This window comes from Plectropomus leopardus, chromosome 19, assembly GCF_008729295.1.
Source record: "Plectropomus leopardus isolate mb chromosome 19, YSFRI_Pleo_2.0, whole genome shotgun sequence".
Taxonomy (NCBI): domain Eukaryota; kingdom Metazoa; phylum Chordata; class Actinopteri; order Perciformes; family Serranidae; genus Plectropomus; species Plectropomus leopardus.
The window spans coordinates 17,075,407-17,103,138 of NC_056481.1; the positions used below are offsets into that span (position 1 = coordinate 17,075,407).

Genomic DNA, 27,732 nt, shown 5'->3' on the forward strand with positions numbered 1-27,732 from the left:
AGTGGCCGGTGAGTGTATGTACTGCAGTACTGTGTGTGGTTTGTCTAAGCAGTGTTGACGTACCCCTGCAGAAGCTGCTGACTGACCGCTGTGGCTGGGTACAATCAATATCAAACACTATACTGTCTCCTGATTTCATTACTTTCAAATGTATCAAAAAGTGGAAAACCAGAATGTCATGTTTAGGCTATATAACTGTTAATTGTAACTGTTCTTGTATAATGTATGTCATGAAAAAACACATAGCATAGTATGCTCTTAAAAAGTTATGGTAAAATATGTCATGACAGTGACAAAAATGCCAGTATGTAATAAAAAGTAATGGAAAGTTGTAGTATAGTATGTAAAAGTAATTTAAAAAAATCATTGTTTGATATAAAAAAAAGTGATAAAAACATGACAATGTCATAACAATGGGTTAAAAAGTCATAGTATGTCATAAAAAGTCAGTATGTCATTAAAACTCATAATTTAATGTTGAAAATTACATACATTACATATGACATAAAAAAGACAGTAGTAGTATAGTATGTCATTGAAAAAGTAATAAAAGTCATAGTTTGTCATAAAAAGTCATTTAAAAGCCATAGTTTGTTATATAAAAAAAAAGTAATAAAATTACAGTATGCCATAAAAGGTTATTTAGATTTATTCATTATATATTATTATTATATTATTTTTATATTATTTATTTATTTAAAGTTGTACTATAGTATGTCATGAAAAAGTCATAGCATGTCATACGAATGGCTTTAAAACGTCATAGCATGTCATACAAATGGCTTTAAAAAGTCATAGTAGGTCATAAAAAGTCATAATTTAATGACTCATAGTATAGTATGTCATAAAAATAGTAATAAAAAAGTCACACTATAAAGTCATAAAAATGCCATAGTGTGTGAGCTTCTGTCACCCTCAATCGTATTCTGGCTCCCTCATATAACCCTCATTAAAAAAAAAACATTTAGAAACCCTCATTTGAGAGTTTTGTTAAAAATGCTCTGAAACACTCAGTTTAGCTGTTAAGTTTCTAAAAAAATGTCCCCCTTCGAGGGTTTGGTCACAGAAGGTGAAGCTTCAAAATGTATGTTGAACCATAGAACACATACTGGATGTCGTGCGTAGCGTGTGATTTAAGATGCAGCATCACTGTCTAAACTTATTCTTGTTTGTTCAATACACAATTTGTACTTATTGGACAAATATACAAACAAAGCAGGGATAACATTCAGAAAAAACACTATGAGCATTAAATTTTAGAGGTCAAGCTTGATTTGATTTGCGCCAGAGAGAGAAACGATATCAGACAGCATCGTGCTCTGGAGACTGTCACGTCTTTGGTAATCTGGAGAGCAAAGAAGAACCCAGTGATTGTGTTGCTCATCCATAATAACCATCATCCTCTAGGATGGCACCAGGGAGGGTCTCCACCGGTAAACCGACACTGAAATAAATGACCCACGGTTTACAATTTCAGGGCTGATGTCGATCAGTGTGCATTAGTGCAGAGAGTGCCCCTTATTGATCTGTACTTAGGGATTTACTGTTGGAAAAAGCCCTATGCAATGGATCCCTCAAATACTTTTGGGATGGATATTCTTCTTTGCACCGAGAGGTCCGAGGGGATCAGAAACACAAGATGAGTGCTTTTGTAACTTGATTTGTTTTGCAAGAGGCAGGAATAAACAAGAGCAAAAGCAGAAGTGCACTTAGAAGTATGTGATGAATGATAATGGATGCTTATGCTTTTAATACCACAGAAGGTTTTAACAGGGTGGATTTACCTCAAATGACCCTTCTGTGTTGTGGCTCTTTAACAGTTTTTTTTGTCTTGAATAGATTTTTTTTTAACTATTAGCTTTCATTAATCTAGTATAACATTGGATGCAAATCAAGTAAATCAAGTTCCAACAGGTTTGCAGTGCATTGCAGTTTAATGCTATCTGCACTGAGCTAACATACAGCACAAAAAAGCAGATAATGTATCTATGATTGATTATCACAGTCAAGCAAGTTTAGAGTATCTGCAAACTGGCTTTCTTACCAGGTTTTAAAAAAGCAAATCAAAAGGCATCCAAGATGAGGCAAAAACATTCAAAGCTCTAAAACGCAGCTTCTCATCCATATAAACAGTCATGTTATAAACATGATCTGTACAATTAACACTGAAACTACAGTAATCTGTGTTTTGGTGCTCGCAGCCAGATGGCGCTATCTATCAGCACTTTCTACTTGAAACCACAACAACAGAACCATTTGTGGTACTCTCAAGGTGATTCTTCAGTAAAAATACGTAACAATGCCTCCCTCTGTAAACACATATATGCTTCACATTACCGAGACTTGCTTCACTTGTCCTTGTAGTGTCTGTGTGAAATAAAGCATGTGAAATACTGTCTGTTTATGTCAAATCCTATTCAAGCACATAAAAAACAAAAAAGATTGGTGAGATTTTGATTTTCAGATTTAATAAAGTTCAAATATTCTGTTTTTTTCATGGCTGATTTTTTTTTTTTAGTGTGTCCTGATACAGGAACATAAAGATGTGCAAAAGACTGTAATTACACATAGAGCCTGACTCACGGCCTCAGACAGTTAATTGTTCCAGAGAGCCTGGCACAGCTCAAGACATAAAGGTCCATTATCCCCATCTGTCCCAGAGGCCAGAGCAGGTCTACAGCCCCACAGCACTGACAGCTGGTCCTGGGCTCTGTCCCTGTCTCTGCGCTGGGACAGTCTGTGCAGCTTTGCTCTGGATTTCTGTCGGTGGGTGTGACTTGCCTGATTGTCCTTCGCCCTCCAGACCCACCAGCCTGCTGCTGACCTCCCACAGCCTGCGAGCTGCCTCCTCATCCAGGGCCTGGGGCGCCGGTTCCTTCTCTGTCATCACATCATAGTACCTTCCCGTCACCCCCTCCATCTCCTCGGACACTGCCAGGTAGACGCTGGGCTGGGCCCCCAGCTCTGGGCTCTTAACCAACAGGGAGAAAAAGGGACCTGTGGGGGAGTGATGGACACCACAGGTTTGCTGGTTTAAACTCCGCAGGAATACTGTGTTTTCACTATCTTTTAGATCCTATCAGAATACAAGTACTTCATTAAATAAATGAGCCAATGTCAAGTACCAGTCCAAGTGCTTACTGCATTCACTGTGTTTCTCTGAGCTATGTGACAAAAATAAACACTTAAATGAATGTGCATCATTTGCATTTGCTCATATCCGATCTGGCACACACTGCTTTGCAGATTTTTATTATTTCCTTCACTGATAGTAAATGAGCTCAATAACAAACACTGTTCTCTCCATAGTGGAAGATTTTATTACCCCTGAGTGCATGTAATTACAAAAAAAACTCACTGTGAAACAAATAAAACATGTATATTCACTGATGCTCAGACAGAGCAACAAGAAGCTCTATCAAATTAGTAGCACTGGTGTACTTTGGTTTCAGGTTTCACAGATTTTAATGGTAATGTAAGTGTAGTTCGGGGCGATGTATAACATGGTAACATTGTGGAGGAAAAACCTTGCAACAATGGTTTTGGTTATATTAATTCTAACTTTAGTTTAAGTATTACATGCTCCTCTGCTGGTTCAAAAAAACGGACCCAATCTCTGAAATTAACAGCCAAAACTCATGGTGGACTGTGAAAATTGTAGACACTTGATACTTCATTTTGATGCCACTTTATACTTCATTTTTACTACAATTCAGAGGGAAATATAGAGCTCTATACTCAACTACAGTTTTTTTACATATACAAATCCCTTTACACATTTAAGCTGTATTTTTAGTAAAATGTAACTTTATTCATATTTGCCAAAAATGTCACTATATTCTCACAGCACTAAATGAGATAGATATGTGCCTCCATGTATTACCTAATGTGAGCTAAAACAACCAATCAGAGCATAGGAATGTCTAACGCAGCTCAGTCATGTCAATCACTGCTGGTAAACTGCTGTCAAACTAGTCAGTGCTGATCAAATATGAACCAAGATTCTGTTACTGCATCGCCTATTTCTCCCCTCAGATGTGTTTTCACAAGCATATTTTAGTGTACTGTTTAGCTGTGAAATAAGAACGTCGGTGCGGCTGGATGGTGCTGCTTGGTTGTGTTGCTCAGCTTTTCCGATGTAGCAGCCAGGTCACAAACATTTTAATCTTACAGCTGAACAGCGGTGACATGACTGACAGCTGCTCCTCGGCTCTGGTTGTTTTTAATGAAACAACTAAATAAAACAAATAAAATATATAGTAGTATAAGAGTCACTGTTGCCATTTTTCTCCATTAGGTACTTTTAAGTTTGTAATCTTACCAATTTAATGTTACTTAAGCACAATTTTCAAAGTGGGTAACTGAGTATTTCCACAGAGTGGTATTGCTATTTTTTCTCAAGTAAAGGATTGAAATACTTTCCCCATTGCTGTCCTAAAAACCAAGAAGAAAACCTTAAATCAAACAGCAAAGTCAGAAAGATAAAATGAATGTCTTTGCTTTTCAGTCGTGATTCTTCAGTTCTTTTTTCACAGTTATAAAGTTGAAGTGTCGTGGATGAGAAACTTTTCATTCTAGAAATGTAGTGGGGTTATATTTATTTATACTGACCTCAGAGGAGGTAAGAATAGAACAGTCACTCAGCTAATTGTTGCATATGCATTAGGTAAGCGTTTATTGATTTCTCTAAATTCAGAATCCAATGAAGAAGCGGGATACTCACTGAGCACAGAGCTCGAGAACTGTGATTGGTGCAGACCCGTGTGCCTCCCCAGCTCCGTGGCAACAACGCCTGGGTGCACAGCATTCACCGTGACTCCGGTGCCTGTTACACACGCAGCATTGTTTAAAAATACATATCCAATGGCCAATTACAAACCAGAACATAGGCTGTACTCCCTCCCACACATGCCCACATATGCAACAGCCAGTAGACTTGCCTTGTAATCGCTTGGCGAGCTCTCTGGTGAACAGAACGTTGGCAAGCTTGCTCTGACAGTACGCCTGCTTGGTATCAAACTTCTTCTTCTCCCAGTTCAGGTCCTCGAAGTCAATCTTTCCAACGATGTGGGCGAGAGAGGCCAGGTTGATCACTCTGCTGGGGGCGGACTCTTTCAACTTATCCAGCAGAAGATTTGTCAACAAGAAGTGGCCTGGAGGAAGTGAGAAACTATCAGAATCAGGTAGACTTTATTGGATATTAAGGATAATTTAGATGTATTTTCTGAAAGTGAGTTTAGACAAACTTTGTCGTTATTAAAGTACCTAAGTGGTTAACGCCAAACTGCATGTCGAAACCGTCCTCTGTCTTCCCTGCTGGACATCTCATGACCCCTGCATTGTTTATGAGTACATCCACTCTTTTCTCCTCTACAAACAATAAAGATCAGATTTGAGAACTGTTACTGAATGTGCTTCATTTCTATAAGTGAAGAAGTGACAGCGACATTTTTGTTTTCTCACCTTGTTTGATTCTCTCTGCAAACTCTCGGATGGATTTCACAGAGGCCAGGTCGAGGTGACACGCGTAAACGTGAGCATTCAGCGTATTCCCTCGTATCTCCTTTGCAGCCACCTCGCATTTCTCCATGTCCCGACATCCCATAATGATCCGACCCCCTGATGATAATGGGAAAAGGAGCGTGTGCCATTAAGCACAAAATAACTGCTGAAGATTTGATATATTTCTCACTCAATCAGAGTCATATTTTCTCCACACCTCTCTTGGCCAGTTCTCTGGCAGTCTCTTTCCCGATGCCTGTGTTGGCTCCTGTTATAACCACAGTCTTCTCAGTTATGGTGGCCTTACTGGGACACCGGCCTCCAGTCACATGGTTCCTATGAGAAGAATTAAAGTTCAGTTTCCATCTTCTTTAAGCACTTGAAGTTGCAATACAGGGTGCACACACAAATTCACAAAATTAAATTTAATGGACTTAAAGTACTTTTTCAAGCACTATTTCTTCATTTGAGCCTACATATTATGAGGAAATGAAAAATCATCTGTCAAATAGTTAAATTTTGTTGTTCAATTTTAGTTTTTGGTGAAAGTATTACATCGGAGCACTGTAAAAAGAGAGAATAAATCACAGTGAAAAGCTGGCTCATTAAAATTAGCCATTTTCAGTTTTTCCATGCCAAAGTGGGTCTACAAGTCTTTTAGGGTTTTAAGAGTGAATAAAAGTTAAAATAAAGTACAATGTCGGGTGGCACACAATACATGTGAGGTAAAAAAAAAAAAAAAAGAGAGAGAGGGTGCCATGGTCAAGATGGTGGTGCATTAGCGATTTATGATTCTGAAAAATTTAATTATAATGACTTGATGAAACAAGAAGTGGTCAAAATTTAAGACAGCCTTATGTGGTTCACATGAATTTCAAGGACTTTTTTCACACTTTGTTACAACAGGGGCTATATTCAAGGAATTCCAGGGCTGAGCGAATGCGCTGCAGGCAACTGTTCAGTGAAAACTCAAATTAAATAAATCTGATTTCTGCACAACCTGGCTTTAATGAAAGGTTGCAGAGGGTCCCTGAATCAACACCCACTGTAACCCTTTATTTTGAACATCAGTTTTCTTGTGCTGCATTCAGACACGTCTCACAAGCTATTTAACCCTTTAAATCTGAGCAAATTGGTTTAACTTCTTTTAAAACCATGGGGAAAAAAGGCAATGACCAACCTGGCAAGAAATGTCCCACTAATTTCAATAAATTAGTAGAAGTGAAGAAAGTGAAGAAGAAAATGACCTAAAAATAATTCTTAAAAAGAGGGGAGGGGGGTTATATACATACATACACACACATATATATATATATATATATATATACTTTTTTTATGTTGAAAATTTTCTTGTTTTTTTTTCTTCTTTTTTTACTCCCTTTTTCCAGGTAATTTCTCGTAACTTTTTACTAATTTCTTGCTACTTTTTGATCCACATATTTTTAAGTTGCTCACTATCTTCTCCCCGTGCAATCGTGAAATCAAACCATTTTTTTTTTTTTTTTTTTTTTAAGATTTCAAAAGATTAAACACCATTTTTTGTTTGTTTTATTTTGAGTTCAAATTCTGGGACATCTAGGATTGAAAAACAGGAATAGTGCACAAACAACACAAAGAGGGGGAAGAATGGGGGGGCAAATAGTCCAGTTTTGTTCATGGCCATGACTGAATTTGATGTCTTTTCTATGTCTGTCATGACCATGGGGACCCTGTGGACTTAACTTATAGATAACTGTTCACATGTCACTGCCACATTGTCCTATGTCATTAAGTGAAATGACACATGGAAAAACATAACATTCCCTGAAGTCTTAGAAAACGTGAATGAGTAAACAGATGTCATAAACACTTTGCAATCTATTTAATTCAATACAATCACTCTGTTTTAAATGCTGCCTTTGTAAAGCATTGTTGAGCTGAGGAGGCTGTAGGCTGTTTGTGGGGTTACTATGCTGGATGGTAAAGTGTAGTTAAGTGCTGTATCATTACATTACAATTAGGCGTTCAACACTGTGACAAAGCTTTAAGTCGAAACTTATATCAGCAGCAAACACAGTGAGAGCTGTACGGTTACATCATAAAGCTTTACGACATATAATTACTCACTTCAGTAAAACAGCAGCTCCAAACACTGTTCCAAAAACAGAAACTGGTAAAATATATTTACTCATAACTCCCGAATAACACTGACGATAAAATATATATCATCAAAATAATGTTTTCACTCTCTTTTCTTCACTGCTGATTTGACAACACTCCTGCCTCCTGCAGCACAAGGTTACAAGCGCATGTTTTTACCGTCATCAACTAACGGCGAGGAGAAAAAAAAAACCCAATGGCATTGTGGGAGTTGTAGTCACTATTGAAACACATGTCACAGTAAAACACAGTAAAAGCAATATTGCAATAATCAAGAATAAAGAAAGAGAAGGAAATCACATTATATATATATATATATATATATATATATATATATATATATATATATATATATATATATATATATATATATGTTTATATGTTTTTTAAAATAGGCTACAATAATATGTGTGTACCTGAATAAAAATGGAAAAAAAGTTTTTAAGTATACTTATAAAACCAGAACTCAGAATCTACCTGACAAAAACATTATTTTCACACAGTCATGTAATTTTAAAAGAATTGTACTATTTTTTGTATTGCAATTTTCTGCTGTTTAAAATATAGTAATCTATAATTTTTTCCAAAGAAATATCATTATTTTAACATATACTTATTTTAAAATTAATAGTTTTGTCTGGTTCTGCACTTCACAAAATATTACTGTAAACTGAACAGTGTCATGATGTCAGGATTTTACAGAACTTCGCTGTTAATTTGCAGAAATGTGCAAAAGGGATGTGTAAAAGTTCATAAAAATGAAAAGGAAACTTTTTGTAACATTGTCTGTATAATGTAATGAATACATTTGTAAATAACTTAATCACTTAGGCTATAAGTGGCTCTGCAAGAAGATGAGTATTTTTATATCTGAATTGTGTGTTTTCTGTCACTCTTTAAACTGACATATTTACTGTTTATTCCAGCTGGTTGCTTTTATTTCTTGCTTTTATTTTACGTCTTGCTTTTACTTTTGAAGGGCTTATGAAAATGCTGTAAGCTCAAGGAATCTACTCCATATTGTACATACTGTACTCTGTGATACTATCACCTAAAATACTGAGATACATTACAATCTGGGGGGAAAAAACTGCTGTTAAACCTTACAGTTGTTGCATTTGGTGTCATGACAACATCCCGGTGATCACATATTGGAAATTAAATGCCATGAGAAGGAAATAAAATTGGGGTGAGTCACCAGGGATGGAGGACTATTCAGCTATTCAGTGGGAGAGGGTGATATTATTTTCTGTTTCTGTTTTTGGGTTGTGAAAAACACTTGCGAAATGACTCTGATGTTGTGACTGCAGAGTCATTCTGTTTTTGGGGAGCCAGGTGACTCTGAAAGAGTGAAAGCTGCAGAGGAAACACAGAGCTACAGTAAGAGTCGGAGAGGGGCTGCTGGAGGGTTACACCACGCCTAGTGTGAGATGTGAGGGCTGTGTAGAGCTTTGTATGCCAGCAGCAAGCTTTTGAATTCAATACTTAACTTTTTTTTCTGCCTAAATGTTACTCCACATGTTCTCTGAATTGGGAAAATCTCTCTTCTGTTCATAGTCTAAGTACCTGCTGTTCAAAGCAAATGCAGATTAGTGGGATTGGTTTTCTGCATAAAGCAGAGTGTTTGGAATATTGACAGGGGAAAGTTTTCAAAGTAAACAGACCCACTGCTTTTTTACATGCTCATTTAAAGACATTACACACACTTTTCCTAATGATGAGATCATCTATGACCAATGTAACTAAAATGCTCTCACAGGAATCATTAATTAACAGAACCACTGACAGGAGTTCATGACGTGCCCTGACAGTAAAGCATAGTCTACTTTCAGGACTGTAAATGTGGGTGATAATTTGCTTTTGTAACCACAAGATGAACACTTAAACTTTTCAGTGTTTCTTCGTTTTGATGATGTATCCTTTTTATTTAGCACATTTTATGGGGATACACGATATTGGATTTTTTGCTGATATTCGATATGCCAATATATAACAACACATCTGGCTGATAACCGATACCAATATAGATATATCCACATTTTTTCCTCCATCTAATTTTAGTGATCATCAGGTCTCTTCTTTATTGGAATTAACATTGTTTTAAGCAAACTCTTATCTTGATGGCCCACCTGCAGATCGAGACACAAGATATGATGCTTATCAGTGAATGTAATATTCATTAATTGTGCAAAATAAGAAAAATATTGTGGATTGGACTGATGTTTTGTACATGTTCACTTTGTCAATAAAAAAGATAATCAGTTTGTGATATTGGCAGAAATCTGCATGTTGGCTGATTCCAAAATGTTATTCTAAAGCCAATATCTGCCATTGACATGACGATGTTATTGTGCATACCTAACATTTTGTTATTTTTAGTTCTATTGTAGTTTTAAATAGTCCTAACCATGGGTGAATTCGAGATAATGCACCCCTGGGCACAGTTAAGTCGTCACCACCTCTTCTTTCTGCCATTTTACCTCTTTTTTGTTGCCATTTTGTGTCTCCTCGTTGTTGTTTTGTCACTTTCAAGTACTTGTGGGTTTTTTGGACAGTCTGCGTCTCTGTGGTTGTTTTGCCTGTTTTGTAGTTATCCTGCATCTCTTTGCAGTTTCTCTGCATCTCTTTTTTAGTCTTCTTGAGTCTCTTCCTTGTTGGTATGTGTTAATTTGAGGGACATATTGCAGGTGGAAGACCAGCGGGGACTCTGACACTTTGGGCCCCCGGGCCTGTGCCCGGCACCCTCATTCAGTAATCCATCCAAGCACTTGTAGCACCGTTCTAGTCTTCTGACCACTCAAATCGCTTTTACGCCACATGTCACATTCACCCATTCGCATAAGCACAGTCACACATTGGTGGCCGAGGCTACTGCACAGGGAGCCACAAAGGTGCATCCATTCTCATGCAGTCACACAGGAAGGGCAGTATATCTTGCCCAAGGATACTTCGATATGCGGACTGGAATTTCCTTATTCGTGGATGACCTGCTCTAACTCCTGAGCCACGGCCGGCCCCACAGTTTCTAACTCTGTTATAAAAACAGAGCAGGGTGAAATAAAAGTTTCACTGAGGTCCACAAAAGGCATGTATGTCCAAACGCTTCCCCTTTCACCTTGAGGCCCTAAGTATCCCACCGCTGTAAGACTGCAGTTTGTAGGGCAGCTAGGACAAAAAGTAAACTTTTCAAAAAGATGAATTTGAGAACAGCGGAAAAACAAGGCCACCCCCTTGCAACGAGATGTGGAAAACTTGAGGTGACACATAAAAAGTAAAAACTAGGACGTGAGTCTGGTGTCTGAAGCAGGAGAGGGGAGGAGCAGCGATGCTCCATTTGTTCACAGCTCAGAGGTGTTTCCCCCCGGTGTGTTTGACCCTCACTGCTCTCTGCTGTCAGCTCACGGTGCTTGACCTCCGCTATGATTTATGACGGCTCTGTTCCCGGAGATGACCCAGAGGAAAGTCTTCGCCTCGCTGCTTATTGGCCTGCAGCATGAGACACCTGAATGTCTCAAAGAGATGCTGAAGATGCAGCTATTCAATATCCATCTGATCTCCCCAACAAGGATTAAAACACCCCGGGTCAAATTATTTTGTTTCAGGAAACAGGAAGATCATATTTCCCTGTATTGACTGTTTTTAGGCCTCAGTCTTCTCTTCCTGATCCTGGACACTCTTCAGTCTAAATGTGAGCCTGACTTGCATCTCGTCAATGTAAATCTGAGCTGGGAGAACAGGCAAAATGGAAAGAAGAGACCGAAAAAGCATATACAGGAAAGAAAAAACAATATATGATAGGGGTGGAAAAAAAAGGTTGGTCCTGTAAATGTATTATGTGAGTTGCATTTAGGGGGAGATCAAGATGGGAGAAAGTTACACACACAGACACAAAAAACTATTTTCTGATCTTTATATTTAAGATTTAAAAAAATACAATAATAACAACAATAACAATAATAATAATGAGTATTATTAATGTTGTTAATGCCAAAGTCTTACCCCACCTACATTAAATAAAATCAAAAAGTGTAACATCAGACAATTTTTGCTTCTTTTATGTGGTAGGCATGGGCACATCATGAGACAATGGGCCCCTGGGCACAGACACGTAAAAGGAAAAAGCTCACCAACTCCCATCAATATGAGCAAGAAAGAGGTTATGGTGGATTTGCCTCTTTTGTTGTTGTTGTTTTGCATCTCTTTGTAGTTGTTATGCATCCTTTAGTGGTATTGTGTCTCTTTGTGGTTGTTTTGTGTCTCTTTTGGGTAATTTTGTGGGGGAAGTTTTGGTCATTTTTTTTTGTCACTTTGATGTAATTTTGTGCATCTTGGGGGTAATTTTATGTCTTTGTAGTTATTTTGTGTCTTTTTGTAGTTGTTTGGCCCCCTTTTATAGTTATTTATATTCATAGTGTGTGTCTCTTTCAATTTCCTTTGCAGTCCCCCTTACACTTTGGGGCCCTGGGCCTGTGCCCAGTACGCCTATTCAGTAATCCATCCATGGTGACAGGAGTGAAAATTAGTCATCCTTAACATTTGTTGTGTTATGGTTTCAGAATAATGCAGACAGCTGGAGAACAAATAGATATCAAATAGGGCTCTGCAGAAATATTTATTTATTTATTTATTTTAAATCTTGGCAGCAATCATGTTTTCCCCTAATGAAGAATATATTTTTAGATATTCTGTTATCTAAAATGGTTTGAAAAATAGTGCATATGGTGGCCATAAATGAGGGAAAAAATAGTCGGGGGGGTGCGCCACCCCAAGGTTTGGGCTGATCCCCAGGTGTTTACAACGTGTGGCTCCGCCCCTGATCTTCATGATCTGATCAGCGGTCTTTGATGATGATGCATTAAGGTTATCCCTGTTATGTCGATGCTGTTTTCTCAGTCCAATCTGTTCTGCTTGGCAAACACGTCTGGCAGGAGGCCTGTTGTTAAACATGTACAGTAAAAGGGGAGCTGCCAGGGCACTGAATTAATTGAAAGTCTTGCCTCGCTGTTACCTAATAAGGACAGTTGGCAAAGTCACCGCGTGAAGTACTTGAGGCCATAAGCTGTTGAATTATGCAAGAGTGGAGCAGCTTGTTCCTTCAAAGCATGAATCAAAAGTAAAAGCTCATGGAGGATGGATGCATCGATGGGGAGCGTCCAGGCGCTAGGACCCGGAACACGTGAGCGTATTAGTTTGCCAGAGGGTGGAGACGGTGAACAATGAGGGAGCTGACTGGTAGGACCAGCAGAGGAGTAATATCTGAGACCAACCCCCCCTCCTCCTCCTCATCCTCAAACCCAGAGTCCCACCGGACCGACGGACAAAACAGACTGACAGTGAGAGCAAGGCGCAGAGCTGAGTTTGATGGGAACATGTAAATTGGTCCATGCACGCTGCAGAGAGCGCAGGTTTTTTTGTTTCTGAGCCCCCTGCGTGGATGCGAGTGAATGGGTTCGTCTCAGTGTGTGTGTGTGGTGCTGAACTGGGTCATGCGGACCACTGGAGGAGCGAAAGATAAACACGCACCCTCCTCCCGCTGCTTGGCAGGTTGAGATGGTGGGTGCTCAGAGGAGGGATCCCAGCCTGTGTCCTCATCTCAGCCTCCAGCATCTGATGATGCTTTGATTTAATCCGCCTCCGAAGAAAGTCACAAACTGAAGAGCATCTTCCAGAAACAGGACGGGAATCTTCTCGGGCGAGCAGCAAAGCACAACGACGAAATCTCAGCCGAGCTTTGTCAGCCGTGCAAGGTTTTTGAGATTTTATTTAAGGGACCTGGACAGTTATTTTGTTCGTTTGTTTTTTGACAGCAGCTATCGATAACTTTGAAACGAGGAGATCCATTCATCAGTTTCGTGCAGATCAGAGCGGAGCAGAGCGCAGCAGCTCTGCTTTCCGAGCGGATGCAGGACCATGGAGGAGAGAGACAGGTCGCCAGCAGGTGAGTGAGTAACACCTAGATGCACCCTGAGGTGCCTGAAACCGGGTCAGTCTGAAAGCTGATGCTGGCCAAAAAAAATAAGGGTTTGAAAATGTGTGTTATTGCCTGGGTCTTCTATTTTGTAATATTGTGCATTTTTTAGTAGTCACAATAATAATAATAATACATTCAAAGCACAAGACACAAACTGTTAAACATAAGCAGCAATGCATCCATAGATCATAAAGGCAAACAATCATTTATATACAATCATAAGTTAATGTAGTGACCTGACAAAATCATAGTCAGAAAAACTAATCATTATTTTAAGAGTTTATTTGATTTTAATTCTGTAGTAACTGTGTGTGGTGCAAACCTTGACTCACTCTCAGGGACAATATTCATATATGAATAATACACAACTGCCCAATGTATAATAAAGCATCACTGTCAGGAGCTGTAGGCTATGATTAACTCTAACTAGAGTTAATGGTTGAGCTGCGACTTAATTCCTGTGTTCACCCACATCACTCACCTATTTGTTTCCCACTTTGCTTTTGTGATTTGCTAGATGGATGCGAGGGCATCCGGGGGAATCCACTTTTAATGGCACTTTTATACTTTGTCCAGGGCACACAGGTGATATCTCATCGTTAATGCCGTCTAATGCATTCAAATGAGCAGCTGACTTGATAGAGCAGACCCTGTATAAAAGCAAAGCTCGCAGGCTGGTAATGGACTCTGAATGAAAGGCAACAGCAGCGAATACACACACGGATTTGCTGCTGTCACAAACATTTTTGATCGAGAGAAGCAGCTGTAACGGTTGGGATCTTTAGAGGAGTAGTTTAACCCGAAATTTGAGTCAAAGTTGCTTTACCTGGAGCAGGTGTCTCAAACACTGTAAAACTTTATACATACAGAATGATTTAAGAGTTAATCATCATACAGGACAATGGTAGAAAACATAACAGATCTGAAAAAACAAATCTTAGAGAGGCGTAGATTTTTGGTCGGTAGCAGGGGATGAGACCCCTCCAATATGTACAACATGTGCATTTGCCGCAGCCACGCTTCCAATAAGCAGTGAAGTAGTAGAAGACTTCTTTTTTGATGAAATAAAAATAATTTCCACCTTAAACTGATGCAGAAAAGGCACAAACAGTTGCCTAAAAATTTGCTACAATGCAGAAAAGTAAGTGTTTGACACTCAAAATGTCCTGTGTCCCCCAGTCCTTCAAATTCTCCAACTTTAATTTAGGCAAAAACATCCTATGAGTCCAAAGCAATGTGCCATATATGGGTGACCTGCAGAACTAGATCTAACTAAAGGGGCATCTGTCACTACAGCCAACACATTAAAATATGGCAATTTTACAGCTTCATAAGGAAATAGCAAATTTCAGACAATGACCCAGTCTGACAGCTGGCATATAAACAGCAGCTAAACCCATTAAAGTCCCTTATACTGACACAAAACTAAAAAAAAAACACATATAACACAATGTTTTACAATCAATACTGGAAAAATGGGGTTAAAAAGACAGCTTAATGTTGTAATCAGTTTACTAAAAGGAGATCAGACTCAGCAACAGACACATTCTGGCAATATAGAAAAACATGGCTGCACAGAGAACAGACAGGATGCAAACACCAATTAGGGCACATAGAGGACATTTTTTTCTACTCTTTTGTTTATGAGTCTGTGTCCTGCTGGGCGGAAATAACGAAACAACACTTCACTTAATATCTGCGCATTGCATCCTAACCTGCTATTATGTTTGTGAGAAAAGAGCTGCGTAATGACAATCAGCATTCATGCTGTTTACATGTATGTGTGTGTGGGTGTGCTCATAGTATGACTAAGTGTATATGTCATGTTTTTGCTGCGCTTTCCATGAGCCCTATCATAGTTATTCACATTTTTTTTCATCATTTAGTGAATCAAAGTTTGATTTGTACAGTATGTTCTTTTTTCTTTAGTTGACTCGTGTTGAACATTGTGTCCTACACTTGCTTTTGCTGCAATGACTAATATTCACTCAGTCATGCAATTGATGCATATTTGAATATAAAAGAGAGAGAGAGAGAGTTAATTGCAGCCTCAGCAATCACCATTAGTGCATTGACTGTAGTTGGATGTTATTGTACAGTATATTAGAGGGATAACAAATCACCATATACTGTTAGTTTGCCTTGAAGTGACAGGCAAAATGGTCCAAGGAAGGGGAAAAAAAGGAGCAATGTCCTCCTTAGCGATGCTCTTACATCATCTAGCCACACCCCCTCTTAGACCCCATTTTCTGAGCTCATAATAGAGTCACATTTCCCCATGTATTTGACATCAAAGGGACGCAGTCTACAGCATGTGGTACAAAGGGAGGGATGCTTCAGTTCAGTTCTTCACTGGATTTCCCCAATCCTGCAATCTCCCTCTCTCTCTCTCTCGTCACATGAAGTCCCTCTATTGAAACTTGAGGCTACTGGATTGAGAGAGATTGGGGGCTAGGTACAGCATGTTCCCTTTGTAGCTTTTTTGCAGTGATGTTTCACTGTGGGATTTTTTTTTTGTGCAGGACATGGTTACAGCGAAAGTAACGATGACATTGTTTGTGACGGCATTCAAAACCAGATGATCAACAGTTTCTAATCTCAAAGCCTTAAAGATGGGATAGGCAGTTTTCTGAAAAAGGGAAAAAAAACAACACCTTTGATTTGAAAATACAGCCTTCTTTCTGCAGCACTGCCCTCCCTGTGAAACCTTTGCACCAGACAAGCTCAGTCATGTGCACACGCTTCATGCAGTAATCTATATGAGCACTAATCATTCATTTCAATCATCCCGATTGTGATTGTGGTCATGATGTTGCTATATAATGGCAGTCCTATGAAAATTAGTGTTTGTTTCCTTTGAAAACTTGTGGGCCCGTAAAGCCATCTGAGTTAACATTTTGTGGTTAGCAACAAAAAATAAACTCGAATTAGCTGCGACCCCTCAGCCACCATTAGCAGAAAGCTAAACTATACATCTTTGGGACATTTATTATCAGACTCTCTTTTAGACTCTTTTTGCTAAGTCTGTCTTCCATTTTTGGTTTAGGAAGTTGTTGCCCATGCTGGAATAACATTTTTTTTCTACAAGATTTTTCACTCTTGAATCAGAAGGGACATGCACATTCATCTGCACCCTTTCTCTGAAGTAATTTGTGATTGGCCAAAGTCTGTAGTCACTTGCTAGATTTTTGAAGCTTGACAACAGAGCCAAGAGGAAGTGCAGAAGTCAGACCACATGAATTACAGTATGGTGAAAGGTTATTAGAGAGTTATTAGAGGGATGCCCCTCAAAGAACTGCCTACCCCAGCTTTAATCCCAAACTCTGGGTTATTATTGTGCCCATTTTTTCTCTGATGGTCATTTGTGCCCCCTGAACAGTATCTTTGACCTCCCTTAGCTGATTTCCACTCTCAGTCTTTGTTTGGATCCCTTTAACCTTGGGTTGTCCCTTCAAGGGGTTTAGGTCATACCAGCAGGAGGCCAATGGCTGCCAGTGTTTCTGCCAGCAGGCGGTAGCTCCATGGGATGTTTGGCATACAGTAGCAAGCGAGAGATAGAGAGAGGGATGATGGGAAGGAGAGTAGAAGCGAGACAAGTCAGGGACGGGTTACACAGGACTCAGTCCCAGCAGGGATCCTCCATATGGGCAGCCGGGCAAAGAGAGCGGGTGATTTGTCAAAGAGAGTGACCGTGGCCTAGGCCACTGGTTCACCTATCACAGCACAGCAGGAGGTTTCATCAGCTGCGAGCTGGCGGAGGCATTAAACCCAAGAACTCACCGGCTCTGATTTTCTATCTGAGGAAGAGGATTCAGTTTTTTTATGCCTGAGCGAGGAACAGAGGGTTCTGACTGCAGCTGGCTGTCACAAGCATTTTGTTTTTGATCGAATGACAGATTGTTTAGATCACAGTCATTTGTTTTTAATCTACCCATCCACAGAGACAACAAGGAGAGGGATAGACAGATGGACAAAAATATGCCTATATGCGTGTCTTTGCATGCAGTTGTTTTCTCTTAGCGAGAGAGGCCACATCAGTCACACTGTATTTCACTCACTGTTTTCACTTTGACCCAGAGGCAAGACACGTTGGGCATTTTGACAGTAAATTGGACACAGGAGATCAGTCTTCACCCATAATGACTCTTCTGCCGGGAGCAAAGCAACTAATCCATTAGTAATGGAGAGAGGTAGGGATGTGAGACAGGCTCAGCAATCTTTTTATTTCTTTCATTAGTCCCTTGTTTACATTTTCTGGAACACACAAGAGAGAAGGAGGAGAGGAGGAAGGAAGGCTAGACTAAAAAGGGCAAACAATGTGTGTAAACCTGCCGATAAATGCGTTGTAATACACTTGTAGGTGCAAAATAAACTCTAATGTCCAAATTTTCATCTTTCACTCTATTTAGCTCATCACCTGTAGGCAAATTTGTATTCATGTTTGAACCTCACTTCTGTGAAGTCTTAATGTGCTCATCAATGTCATGTCACAGTTCATCGCAACTGTATCACTCATACTTTACACAGGGACGCCTCTCTGAATACACAATTATTGTCCCCGATGACAGTCGCATGACAGTATCACAGACATTTGTCCACCTGCGTGACCTTTTTCCCAAAATAATGCATTGATATTTTTACCACAGTTAGTCTTTTGAGAACAAACAGGGACTGCCCATTGTTACGCTGAAACCCATTAGTCCGAAAAATGTCCCATTGCACCGACAACCCATTTGTCCAACAGCGCAATACTGAAAACAAACACCCATTGCTCTGAGGGCCTATTGCTCCAAAAATACAATACCAAACAGGAGAAATGGCTGTTTATTATGCACAAGTACATCATGGCAAAGGCATGACCTGCCCTACTCTGCCCTTGATGGCCTGGTTGCCTTCATTGTTTGGCTTGGTTGGTTTTAGGCCTGAGGAGTGAGGTTGGTACAATGTAAAATCTGACAAGTCGATTTTATTTTAACAAATCTCGGAAACAAATTTCCTTGAAAAATATTAGTAAATATGACTATTAGTCCAAACTTATGTTCACTTTATATGCAGTTGTTAGGTTTAATTACATTTTCTTTAATTGATTATATGAAGTTGTTGCAACTTAAAAATGACAAGTTTGATTAAATCAATCCTTCTAAGTTTTAAAAACATCAGTAAACCAATTTTACTGTGCTATATATCTTTATTTTGCTGGTTGAGCACTAGTCAGTCATATTTGTATTTTTGTAAACATGTTAATGAAACAGGTCTCGCAGATCTCCTAACTTTATCATTGGCAAAATCCTCTTTGTGATAATCAAGTTAAGTCAGACTAACCTGGTAAACTGTAGCTGATAACACTTGTGAATTTCACTTGTCATTTTTAAGTTGCAACAACTTCACGAAATCAAGGAAACAAGGCTCAATTTTGAGTAAACTCAACAATTAGATGAAAAGTAAACATAAATTAAGATGACTAGCTATATTTACTTTCCTTTTTCAGCGCAATCGGTTTCCAAGCTTATTTGAAGTGAAATCAGCTTGTCAGAATTTACAGTGAGCTAATCAGAGGCAGAGTAGGCTGGGTCATGCTTTCGCCATTGTTGGAGTATTGTGGAAGCTAGGCTGTCGAATATTAGCAAAAAATGTAATACTATTGGTCGAGGCTACCAAACAAGGTGCCACCTGTTACTATGTAACCATTCACAATACAAAATGAGCTGCTGTAAGGACGTTGGGAGGAGTGGAGATGAATTTATAAAGAGTCAGTTGGTAAAAATACACAAAAACGCTGACACTTTGCAGTTATTTTCAGGGAGGATAAGAGAGAGGGGAAATGAGGGGATGGGAGAGCCTTTCTACAAACCAATGTCAAGTATAGGGAGACACAGTCACTCACATAAATGCAATGTTAAACCAAAACAAACCGAATAAAGTTCATCCAAAGTGACAATAACCAAGGTCCACACTTTGGTTCAGCCATAGGTTCGGACTGGTGTGAAAAGTCACAAAAAATAAAGCTTTGCAAAGTCAACAGTAACACCTGAGGTCACAAGTGTAACCCTTAGAGTTCAGAGGCTAACCACACTGGACAAGGTGCATGTCACACCCTGAGGCTGCTAAGAGACACTCTGTGACCAGAGACACAGTTGTCAGCCGCATTACAGAATGAATCTCTGTTCTCGTCTCCAGCTACGGGTTTATAGAGGAAAAAAGGTCAACTGCTTCTGCAGTTTAATCTCACGGAGTCAGCCACAACAGGTTTCCAGTCCGACGCTGTGCTTATTAGAACGTGAAACTGGATGTTTTGCCTTTTTCTGGGAACAACCTGGTTTTTAAGAGGGTTATACTGCGAATGCACTCAACTCTGTTTGAGTAATTGCTAAATGGAGCAAGATTGCCAATCTGTATTTTAGAGGAAATTAGAGGCGGGAAAACAGATTGTTGCTGCTGAGCGTAAGTCTTGCATCTCCACTGTTTAGGAATTTGAAAAAAGAAAAAAAAAAAAAGAGTCTTGTTTTCAGACAGTGCATTTTTGAGTTTATTATTTGACTATTTTCTTTATTTTTCATGATAAAAATCACACTGAAGTTACAAGGTCTTACCTAAACAACAGTGACACAAACATAACAGGAATAAGTGAGCAGCATGCCCAGGGATCTGTTTGAAAAGACTCACAGATGATTGACAGTGAGTGGGACTGGCTCAAAAACCCACAGACATTAAAATGTGTCAGGACAAATCTCCATCTCTATGTGGAGCGTGCTGCTGTTACCTTGTCTTTAGCCGCCTGAGAGGACAGGAGAGGAGCAGAGGGCAGCATGGGAGATCAGCGGGGCATGCGGCTGTGGTCGAGCACGAATGCTGAGTCGTGCGGAGGCTCACAGCTGCTCCCTCTCAGAGGTGGGAACACAAAGGGCCTTTGATAGAGTGTCACTGTGCGACTGATACACAAGAACTTAGCAAACACTCACACACACGATCATCTCCCAGAGACGAACATAACTTCATCCCCACACCTCCGGGGCTCTACACTGCAGTTTCTGGTTCACATTTACAGCATCATCATCCCCCAACCACTCATCACATTTCAGGACTCTTAATCCAGTTCTGCAAAGGAAATGAGTGCAAAGCATCCTGCGCTGTTGGGCGGGGAGGGTGCTTTTGTCTTTGTGGGAGCTGAGTAATGTGATTAAGATCCATGCTGGAGTGCTGCACATTCTGCCTGTGGAGCTGAATGGAAGAAGTAAACAAGTGCTCCCTTCGCTCTGCTTCGCTCATAGAGGCGATGGGGCCACAGAGGGTGGGCGGTCAGAGGAAATGTACTGTCTGTCTGTCCTGTTTAAATGTTTAATCACCAAACCTGGATCACGGATTGATCTGGATAATGATCAACTTTTGTGTTGACTTGCTGAAGGCTATACAGTGGGCACGCTCAGAATGAGTGGGCTACAATATTCATAGCCTCTTATATAAGCATCCCCATGCTTATGATAAAATCAAGAAGCAAGTGTTATCTACAGAGATGCATACGGCAAACAGGGCACTTTCTATTTGCAGTGTTTCTTCGACAAAGACCGACGAGCCAAGAACACGAGGCTGCAAATGGTCGCATCCTATTTTAGTTTTCGCTGTCTAATAGCTATATTTATCACTCGCCTCCCACAAGATCGCAGAGGAACCTCAACACCTTCAGAACAAAACCTACTGTACCATGTTTTCAACTGTACATTTGCTGCCATGCAGCAATCTTTTTTTTTTTTGCCCCCCGAACTGTCAGTCGAATCAGACACGTTGTGATGCTCTCGTTTAAAGCAGTGGTGCTGAGAAACTGGCTGCAGGGAGACAAGAACAAAGAGCAAAGCAGTTTCCTTTGAATGATGGATGAAAAAGGCCATCAGCAAAATTGTTTGCGCTGATTTGATGCCTATTAGTGTGCGTATGTGTGTTCGTGCTGTGCATGATTGGATGATTAAATTTGATTGTGTGTGCAGGAAAGGGGAGGTCGAACAGAAACAATGGGTAAGATCATTAGTGTGATCCACTTCATTTGCTGAAAAGGTCCATTTTGTACAGTTTAGTAGCTTCGCTCAATCACTGTAACAGAGGCTCACCTGCACAGTCACTCATCTCTGATTTTTAATTTGTTGTCAGTTGGTACATTTTGTGTGCTCGACTCCATTGGAGCATGCAATTAAAGCAGCTGTATTTTCCCTCCTAGGATCACTTTGACCTATTTCAAACTTGGCACTTCTGAAAATCAGCAATAACTTTTCTGTTGCAGTATTATTTTTTTTCTTTCAGCTTCAGCAATTTGACCGAAATACATACTGTGGAGCAAACCGCTGTGCAAACCAAATGTGTTTTCCAGGCAAAACTAAGAAACCCATTTTCTCACAGCTTCACTGATTGTTTCTGCTGTTGGAAAATGTATACGTACCATGATGACTTCAGAGATGATCTTTGGCATGCCTCAACGGCATGTATATACCTCAGAGCTGTCAGCTCCCTCCATTTGTTTCCATTTGTTAGTCTCTCTACCTGGTCATATTGATTTTCCTGTAGCTGTCTGCCAGTAAGTGCTGTCTGAGACCAGCCATATCTGAAAGCTGGCCAGAGTGATCTACAGGGACAGCATGAAGTCCAATACATTTACTGAAAGCACTTCCCCTGTTGACGCCATCCCTGAATTGATTGTATGGAAATGAAGGTCTGTTAAAGCCTTCCTGATTTAACCACCCTTCGGGACACGATGTACTGACAAGAATATATGGACGGGTACTAATAAATATAAAGATAAGAGCGTTCGGTCATAAACACGTTCATATACAAAACTTGCATCATCATAGCAGAGGAAAACATGACTCTATGCACTGTTTGTTTTCTCCTTTTCACTTAGTCTGCCCCACAGCGTCAAGGCGAGCCTGTCTCTTTCTCCATCCGGGCCGGGACGGGTTGGCAGCGGCGGGGGCTCACCTACATCCAAGATGGGGTACTGCGGAGGGGTGCCCGTGGAGGACATGCAGGCCCTGGCTATCACTTCTCTGTCGGCAGCAGATGTAAACAAACAATATGAGCACATCCGCGAGCTGGGGAAGGGCACATATGGCAAGGTGGACCTGGTGGCACACCGCACACAGGGTGAGTAGGTCTTTATCTTTTAACCCTGTTTTATTAGTGTGTCTTGACCATAGACTGTATATAATGATGGGCAACATGACAGCTTCCAAAACTGAAGCCAAAACATCCAAATTGCCCCCTAGTGGCTGGCTGCAGTATAGGTTATAAAGCCCACACCCTCCATGTTATCGGATAGGACACGGGCAAAACTAAAAAATTTATGTACACATTAAATAAATTTCTGTCATTTCAGGTAGTTCTTAATAGCTGATTTATGTTCACGTGTTAATTTTTCTGATAAGTTCATTTCTAATTAGTTATTTGATGATACAAAAAAGGTATTTGAAATCATGATTGACAGCTGTGTGTGTGATACAGTGATCTGTGATGTAATAAACTGCTGATTCCCCAAATAGAGGCCGCTGTTGCGCATCACTTTAAAAGTTGCTGCTGCAAAGAACTGTGGGATGGATTCTCTCCTTTGCTTTGGTAAAGGATGCTCCAGTGTATCCTATGCTAAAGGAGATTATAAAGGAAGCACTGATGCACCTTTCCTTAATATTAGGAGAATTCAAACAGCTCTTATCATGGCAGCCGCGCAGGTACTTCCGGTTCATCTCACTCAGTTAGGAACCCTCCTAAGCAGAAAGAGGCATTCGACCGCAGCCTCTGTCTCCAAATGACGTCACAAGAGCAAGGTGGCAGTGGCCACATCTGGGACATTTTTGCTTACTTTTTGTACACTGAAATGGAAGTGGAGACGTGTTGTCCATCATATTTAGTGATTGGTCTTGACAGTCCATCATCTAAACATGCTTAAATACAAAAAAAAAGAGATTGATTAGATCTCCACATTATGCCAGCATGCCCCTCAGTTGAGGACAACTAGCTAAGGCAGATCACCGTGTTATAAAGTCTTAAGTGCTGAGACATTAATTTAAGCAGTTAACAGATTTTTTTTAGGTTCTCTGTTTAATCTTTAGTTGTAATAAAATCAAGGTTAGAGAGCTGGCTCAGTGTGAAAGTGGTATAATGAAGCATTGTAAAGTAGGCTGAGAGGCCAGCAGAGATTTAAAGTGCTGTGTGCGCACTCTGCATATCTGCAGCCGTGATCCCGAACAGCTGGTTGTATGTGTGTAATGGAGGTGAGATCATTCACTCTACATGTTTATATGAATGAATGTAGCAGCTGTTACAAAGACAGGGTTGCTGGGAATCTCTCCGCTCCATTAGAGTGTCAGGTAACACTTCCAAATTCACTTTGGATAACACTATTAGTGTTTTGGATGGTAAAACGTTGGCAGTACTTATTTGATACACAGGGGCAATACACAAGAGCTTTAAGGGAAACCAGTATTTTTTTTTTTAACTTTTACTCTATTCTGCCATGTTTTTGTGTCTAATGTGACTAATGGAGAGACAATTTTTTAAACTGGATTAGTATTGTGAGAGAGCCAATTGTGCCTTATTTATGTATGTCAATTAAATTGCTTGGTTATGCCACTGACAGGCTAAGCTTGGTATCAGAAGTGTCTGACAACATTACAGAAAAGACCCTACTGAGAAATGAAACATTTTTCCTTACTTTGGGCTGATCCGGTGTTTTTGTTAGTGTGTAACCACACACTAACAAAAACGGTGCATCCTATATACCTCAGTTGAATCTGGGAATGATGTTACATCCGCCTTGATTGCAATCTAGTAAAACAAATTGGAAAACAATACCAGTACAAGCCAAGTTAGCCATTGCTAGCAATACCAGTTGATAACAATGAATGACGCTGCATTTTGTGCATACAAACATGGTAGCCACATTTCCACAGATAGAAGTTGGACAGGATCGACTGTGTGTACGACTATTTTAATGAGACACAAATAGGACAGGGCTGCTAATAAACAGTATATTACTACGGCTTTCAAAACTGTTGATGAGAAGAGCAGCTATCTCGGATTTAGAGGTCAGAGTTGGTGAAGTATCTTCCAGTTGAAATTTCCAACTGGGAACTCAGAAATTCTGACTTCCTTGTGCAAATGGAGCGCACCACAAGCCACAAGTATCACTCAAGGAAAACTCTTGTTCTGAAATCACACATACTTTTCCACCTTTTCGAAATTAGCTAAATATTCAGCCATGACGTTGATAATAATTCAGATAATTCTGTGCAAGGCTTTCTGTACTCGGGCAACGAACTCTCCGTGATAGTCCTCTCTCCAACTGTCACTAATGCTTCCACCACTCTTTTTCCTGCTACAAGCCACTTCTAGTGGGATTTCAGAACAAGTCCTCTCCTTGAGCGAGACTTGGTCACAATGACAAACAAACCAGTGAAAGGTAAGGAAAACGTTATATTTGTCTGTAGTAACAATCTGAGCCTTTCAATGACAAAAACAAGCCCTTTTACAAACCCTTTTCCTAATTTACGGTGTACAACTGCCAGTAGGGATTACATTGCAGCCAGTTTTGCTGGTTTTGGACTGAAACAAAATTCTCATCTTGACTGGTCACAAAAATATGCGAAAAGAGTGTCTGGGTTAAAAAACACGCATGTTTCCCTTTAATTTTTTTCTGTCTACATGTTTCCATCTGATTTTTTTCAGGCACCAAAATGGCGCTGAAGTTCGTTACCAAGAATAAGACGAAGCTCAAGAGTTTCCTGCGGGAGTACAGTCTAACAGGCTCACTTAGCTGCAGCCCTTTCATTATCAAAGTCCTGGACGTGCTCTTTGAGACGGAGGACAGTTACGTGTTTGGACAAGAATATGCCCCAGCTGGGGACCTTTTCGACATCATCCCCCCACAGGTAAAGCTATCATCCCGCCTTTCAACCAATCACCATCTTCACTCAGCCGGAGCTGCTCCAATCAGCCGCCATGTTCAGACACAGCGGTTTTAACAAGCCCTCCTGGGATCGAAGCCTTGTCTTCGTCCCGGTTTTCTCTCTGCGCTGAGCTCTCACTTTGCTTTAGTGCTACTCCAGTTGATGTGCAGGCAGTGTTTGACTTCAAGGTTCTTCTAAAGACTCATTAAAAATGGTTGCATTAAAAAATGGATTCAGAAGTCAGATTCTTGTTCCAGTTTCCTTTTTCATGTCACTTTTCACCCTGTGCTTTCAATCCAACACTCAATATAACCATCAACAACTTTTAACTGTGGGCTACTGTAACCTACTCACCATGAAGCTCTTTTCTGGAATCACCTCCCATAGTCTCACCTCCTACACAATGTACTGCATCTATTAGATTGCATTAATCCAAATGTTATCTATTTTTCTGCCTTCATTTCTCCAACACTTCCTTCCGCTCTCTCCTTCTCTCAGGTGGGTCTGCCGGAGGAAATGGTCAAACGCTGCATGCAGCAACTGGGCTTGGCACTGGATTTTATGCACAGTAAAAATTTGGTGCATCGGGATGTCAAACCTGAGAACGTGCTCCTGTTTGACCGTGAGTGCCGCCGCATCAAACTGGCTGATTTTGGTATGACCCGACGCGTTGGCTGCCGTGTGAAGCGAGTGAGTGGCACCATCCCCTATACAGCGCCAGAGGTGTGCCGCGCCAGCCGTGCCGAGGGTTTCCTTGTGACCACCAGTCTAGATGTGTGGGCGTTCGGCGTGCTTGTCTTTTGCATGCTGACAGGCAATTTCCCCTGGGAGGCGGCATTGCCGGCCGATGCCTTCTACGAGGAGTTTAGACGCTGGCAGAAAGCAGGGTGTCCTGTGGGGATGTACCCGTCTCAGTGGCGCCGCTTCACTGACGATGCTTTGCGCATGTTTCAGAGGCTGCTCGCTGCTGAGCCGGAAAAACGCTGTGGAGTCAAAGACGTCTTCTGCTTTGTCAAGTACGAGCTGGTCAGCGAGCTAAGGCGTAGAGCTTCTTGTCGAGCCAAGAGAGGTGAGAGGTCAAGCTCGGGAGTGTGTACTGGCAGTTGCACGCCGTCCTCATCCTCCACTTCATCACGTTCCTCCCACAGACACCCCGAGCCCTCTACCCCTCCAGGAACATCCTGCCTGCGCCCGGCACCACTCAAACGCAGCGTCCTGTCCGACCCGCTTTCTCCCAGAGAGGAGTCTGGGCAGCACCAGTCTCCAGGCCGAGACAAGAACAAAAGCCAGATGGTGATGGCAACTGCCATTGAAATCTGTGTGTGACCACACTAATGTTAGCAGTGGAGACTAGATGGCTTTTCACAGTAATAACAAGCTGTGAAGAGGTGCTAATGACTACCACAGAGACTCCAGTGAAAAAAGAGGGGTACTTTAACCATGAAAGAGAAGCTCAGGATCACATCCCCGGCTGTGGAAAATGGACATCATCAATCAGCGGTACACACTCGGACAGCTTATCACTGGCACACGCCGTTTAGGTTTTGATTTGTGACCAAAGACTGCTTCCCAAGCTGAGAAGCCGTTTAAGAGTGGGCTCCTCTCAGCAGCTCATTCTGCCATCCAGACATTTGTGTTATCTGCCCATTCACTGTGGTGGTGCTAATGATTCTATAATTAGATTCTGTCTTTTTTCACTCATCACTCGTCTCCCTACTTTTGTTTATGTCATGTCTCTTTATTAGTGTTTATTTATCTTAGAATATAAAGCTGCATTTCCATCAAAGGATTTCGGTATAGTACCTTTGAAACCAAAAGTAACACCAAGAACAGGTACCTAGAACCTAGATCTGTGCAGTGTTTCCGCCGCAGACAGTACTCTTACATGTGGGCGAGGTTGTTGTCACTCACTGCTCCGTCCAGCAGCGCTTGCTATATTTCCATGTTCACTGGTGATACAGAGTGAAGTCAGCACTCTTTTATCTTCCACAGAATGGGGCTGCAGGCTGGAGTCAGAGTTTCTTGCAGTGGGATATTCATGAAAACGGATTTGTGCATTGACTCCTTGTCAGGCAAGAGCAGGGGTTAAGTGCTGCCCAAGCACATAGGAACAACACTCTGTCAAGTTTTTCTCTAAGTGAGATTTAGAATATACGCAGTTCACATAATCTGGTCGAAATTAATATATGTTTCTTA

The 27,732-nt window shown here is 40.7% G+C and overlaps 2 protein-coding genes across 2 annotated transcripts; one reads left to right on the plus strand and one right to left on the minus strand.

Annotated features, from left to right (window-relative positions):
• Positions 1-2,493: 2,493 nt before the first annotated feature.
• On the minus strand, positions 2,494-7,694 carry LOC121958652 (retinol dehydrogenase 13-like). Its single transcript, XM_042507729.1, has 7 exons — positions 7,609-7,694; positions 5,720-5,838; positions 5,464-5,619; positions 5,266-5,370; positions 4,941-5,153; positions 4,724-4,825; positions 2,494-2,997 (listed from the first exon to the last, which is right to left on the minus strand). The coding sequence occupies exons 1-7, from the start codon at positions 7,671-7,673 to the stop codon at positions 2,675-2,677; spliced, it is 1,083 nt and encodes a 360-aa protein (XP_042363663.1). The 5' UTR covers positions 7,674-7,694; the 3' UTR covers positions 2,494-2,674.
• Positions 7,695-13,087: 5,393 nt separating this feature from the next.
• sbk1 (SH3 domain binding kinase 1) lies at positions 13,088-27,445 on the plus strand. Its single transcript, XM_042508319.1, has 4 exons — positions 13,088-13,579; positions 22,497-22,738; positions 25,316-25,518; positions 26,035-27,445. Exons 1-4 carry the CDS (start codon positions 13,542-13,544, stop codon positions 26,860-26,862), a joined length of 1,311 nt encoding a protein of 436 aa, XP_042364253.1. The 5' UTR covers positions 13,088-13,541; the 3' UTR covers positions 26,863-27,445.
• Positions 27,446-27,732: the final 287 nt, after the last annotated feature.

Excerpts from the sequence above, each read along its gene's own strand:
- LOC121958652 (XM_042507729.1), bottom strand. The coding sequence starts at position 7,673 with ATGAGTAAATATATTTTACCAGTTTCTGTTTTTGGAACAGTGTTTGGA. Across the intron at positions 5,620-5,719 it reads CAGAGAACTGGCCAAGAGAG|GGGGTCGGATCATTATGGGA; the intron begins GTGTGGAGAAAA and ends CATTATCATCAG. Across the intron at positions 2,998-4,723 it reads GTTCTCGAGCTCTGTGCTCA|GTCCCTTTTTCTCCCTGTTG; the intron begins GTGAGTATCCCG and ends ACTCCCCCACAG.
- sbk1 (XM_042508319.1), top strand. The coding sequence starts at position 13,542 with ATGCAGGACCATGGAGGAGAGAGACAGGTCGCCAGCAG. Across the intron at positions 22,739-25,315 it reads GGTGGCACACCGCACACAGG|GCACCAAAATGGCGCTGAAG; the intron begins GTGAGTAGGTCT and ends GATTTTTTTCAG. Across the intron at positions 25,519-26,034 it reads TCGACATCATCCCCCCACAG|GTGGGTCTGCCGGAGGAAAT; the intron begins GTAAAGCTATCA and ends TCCTTCTCTCAG.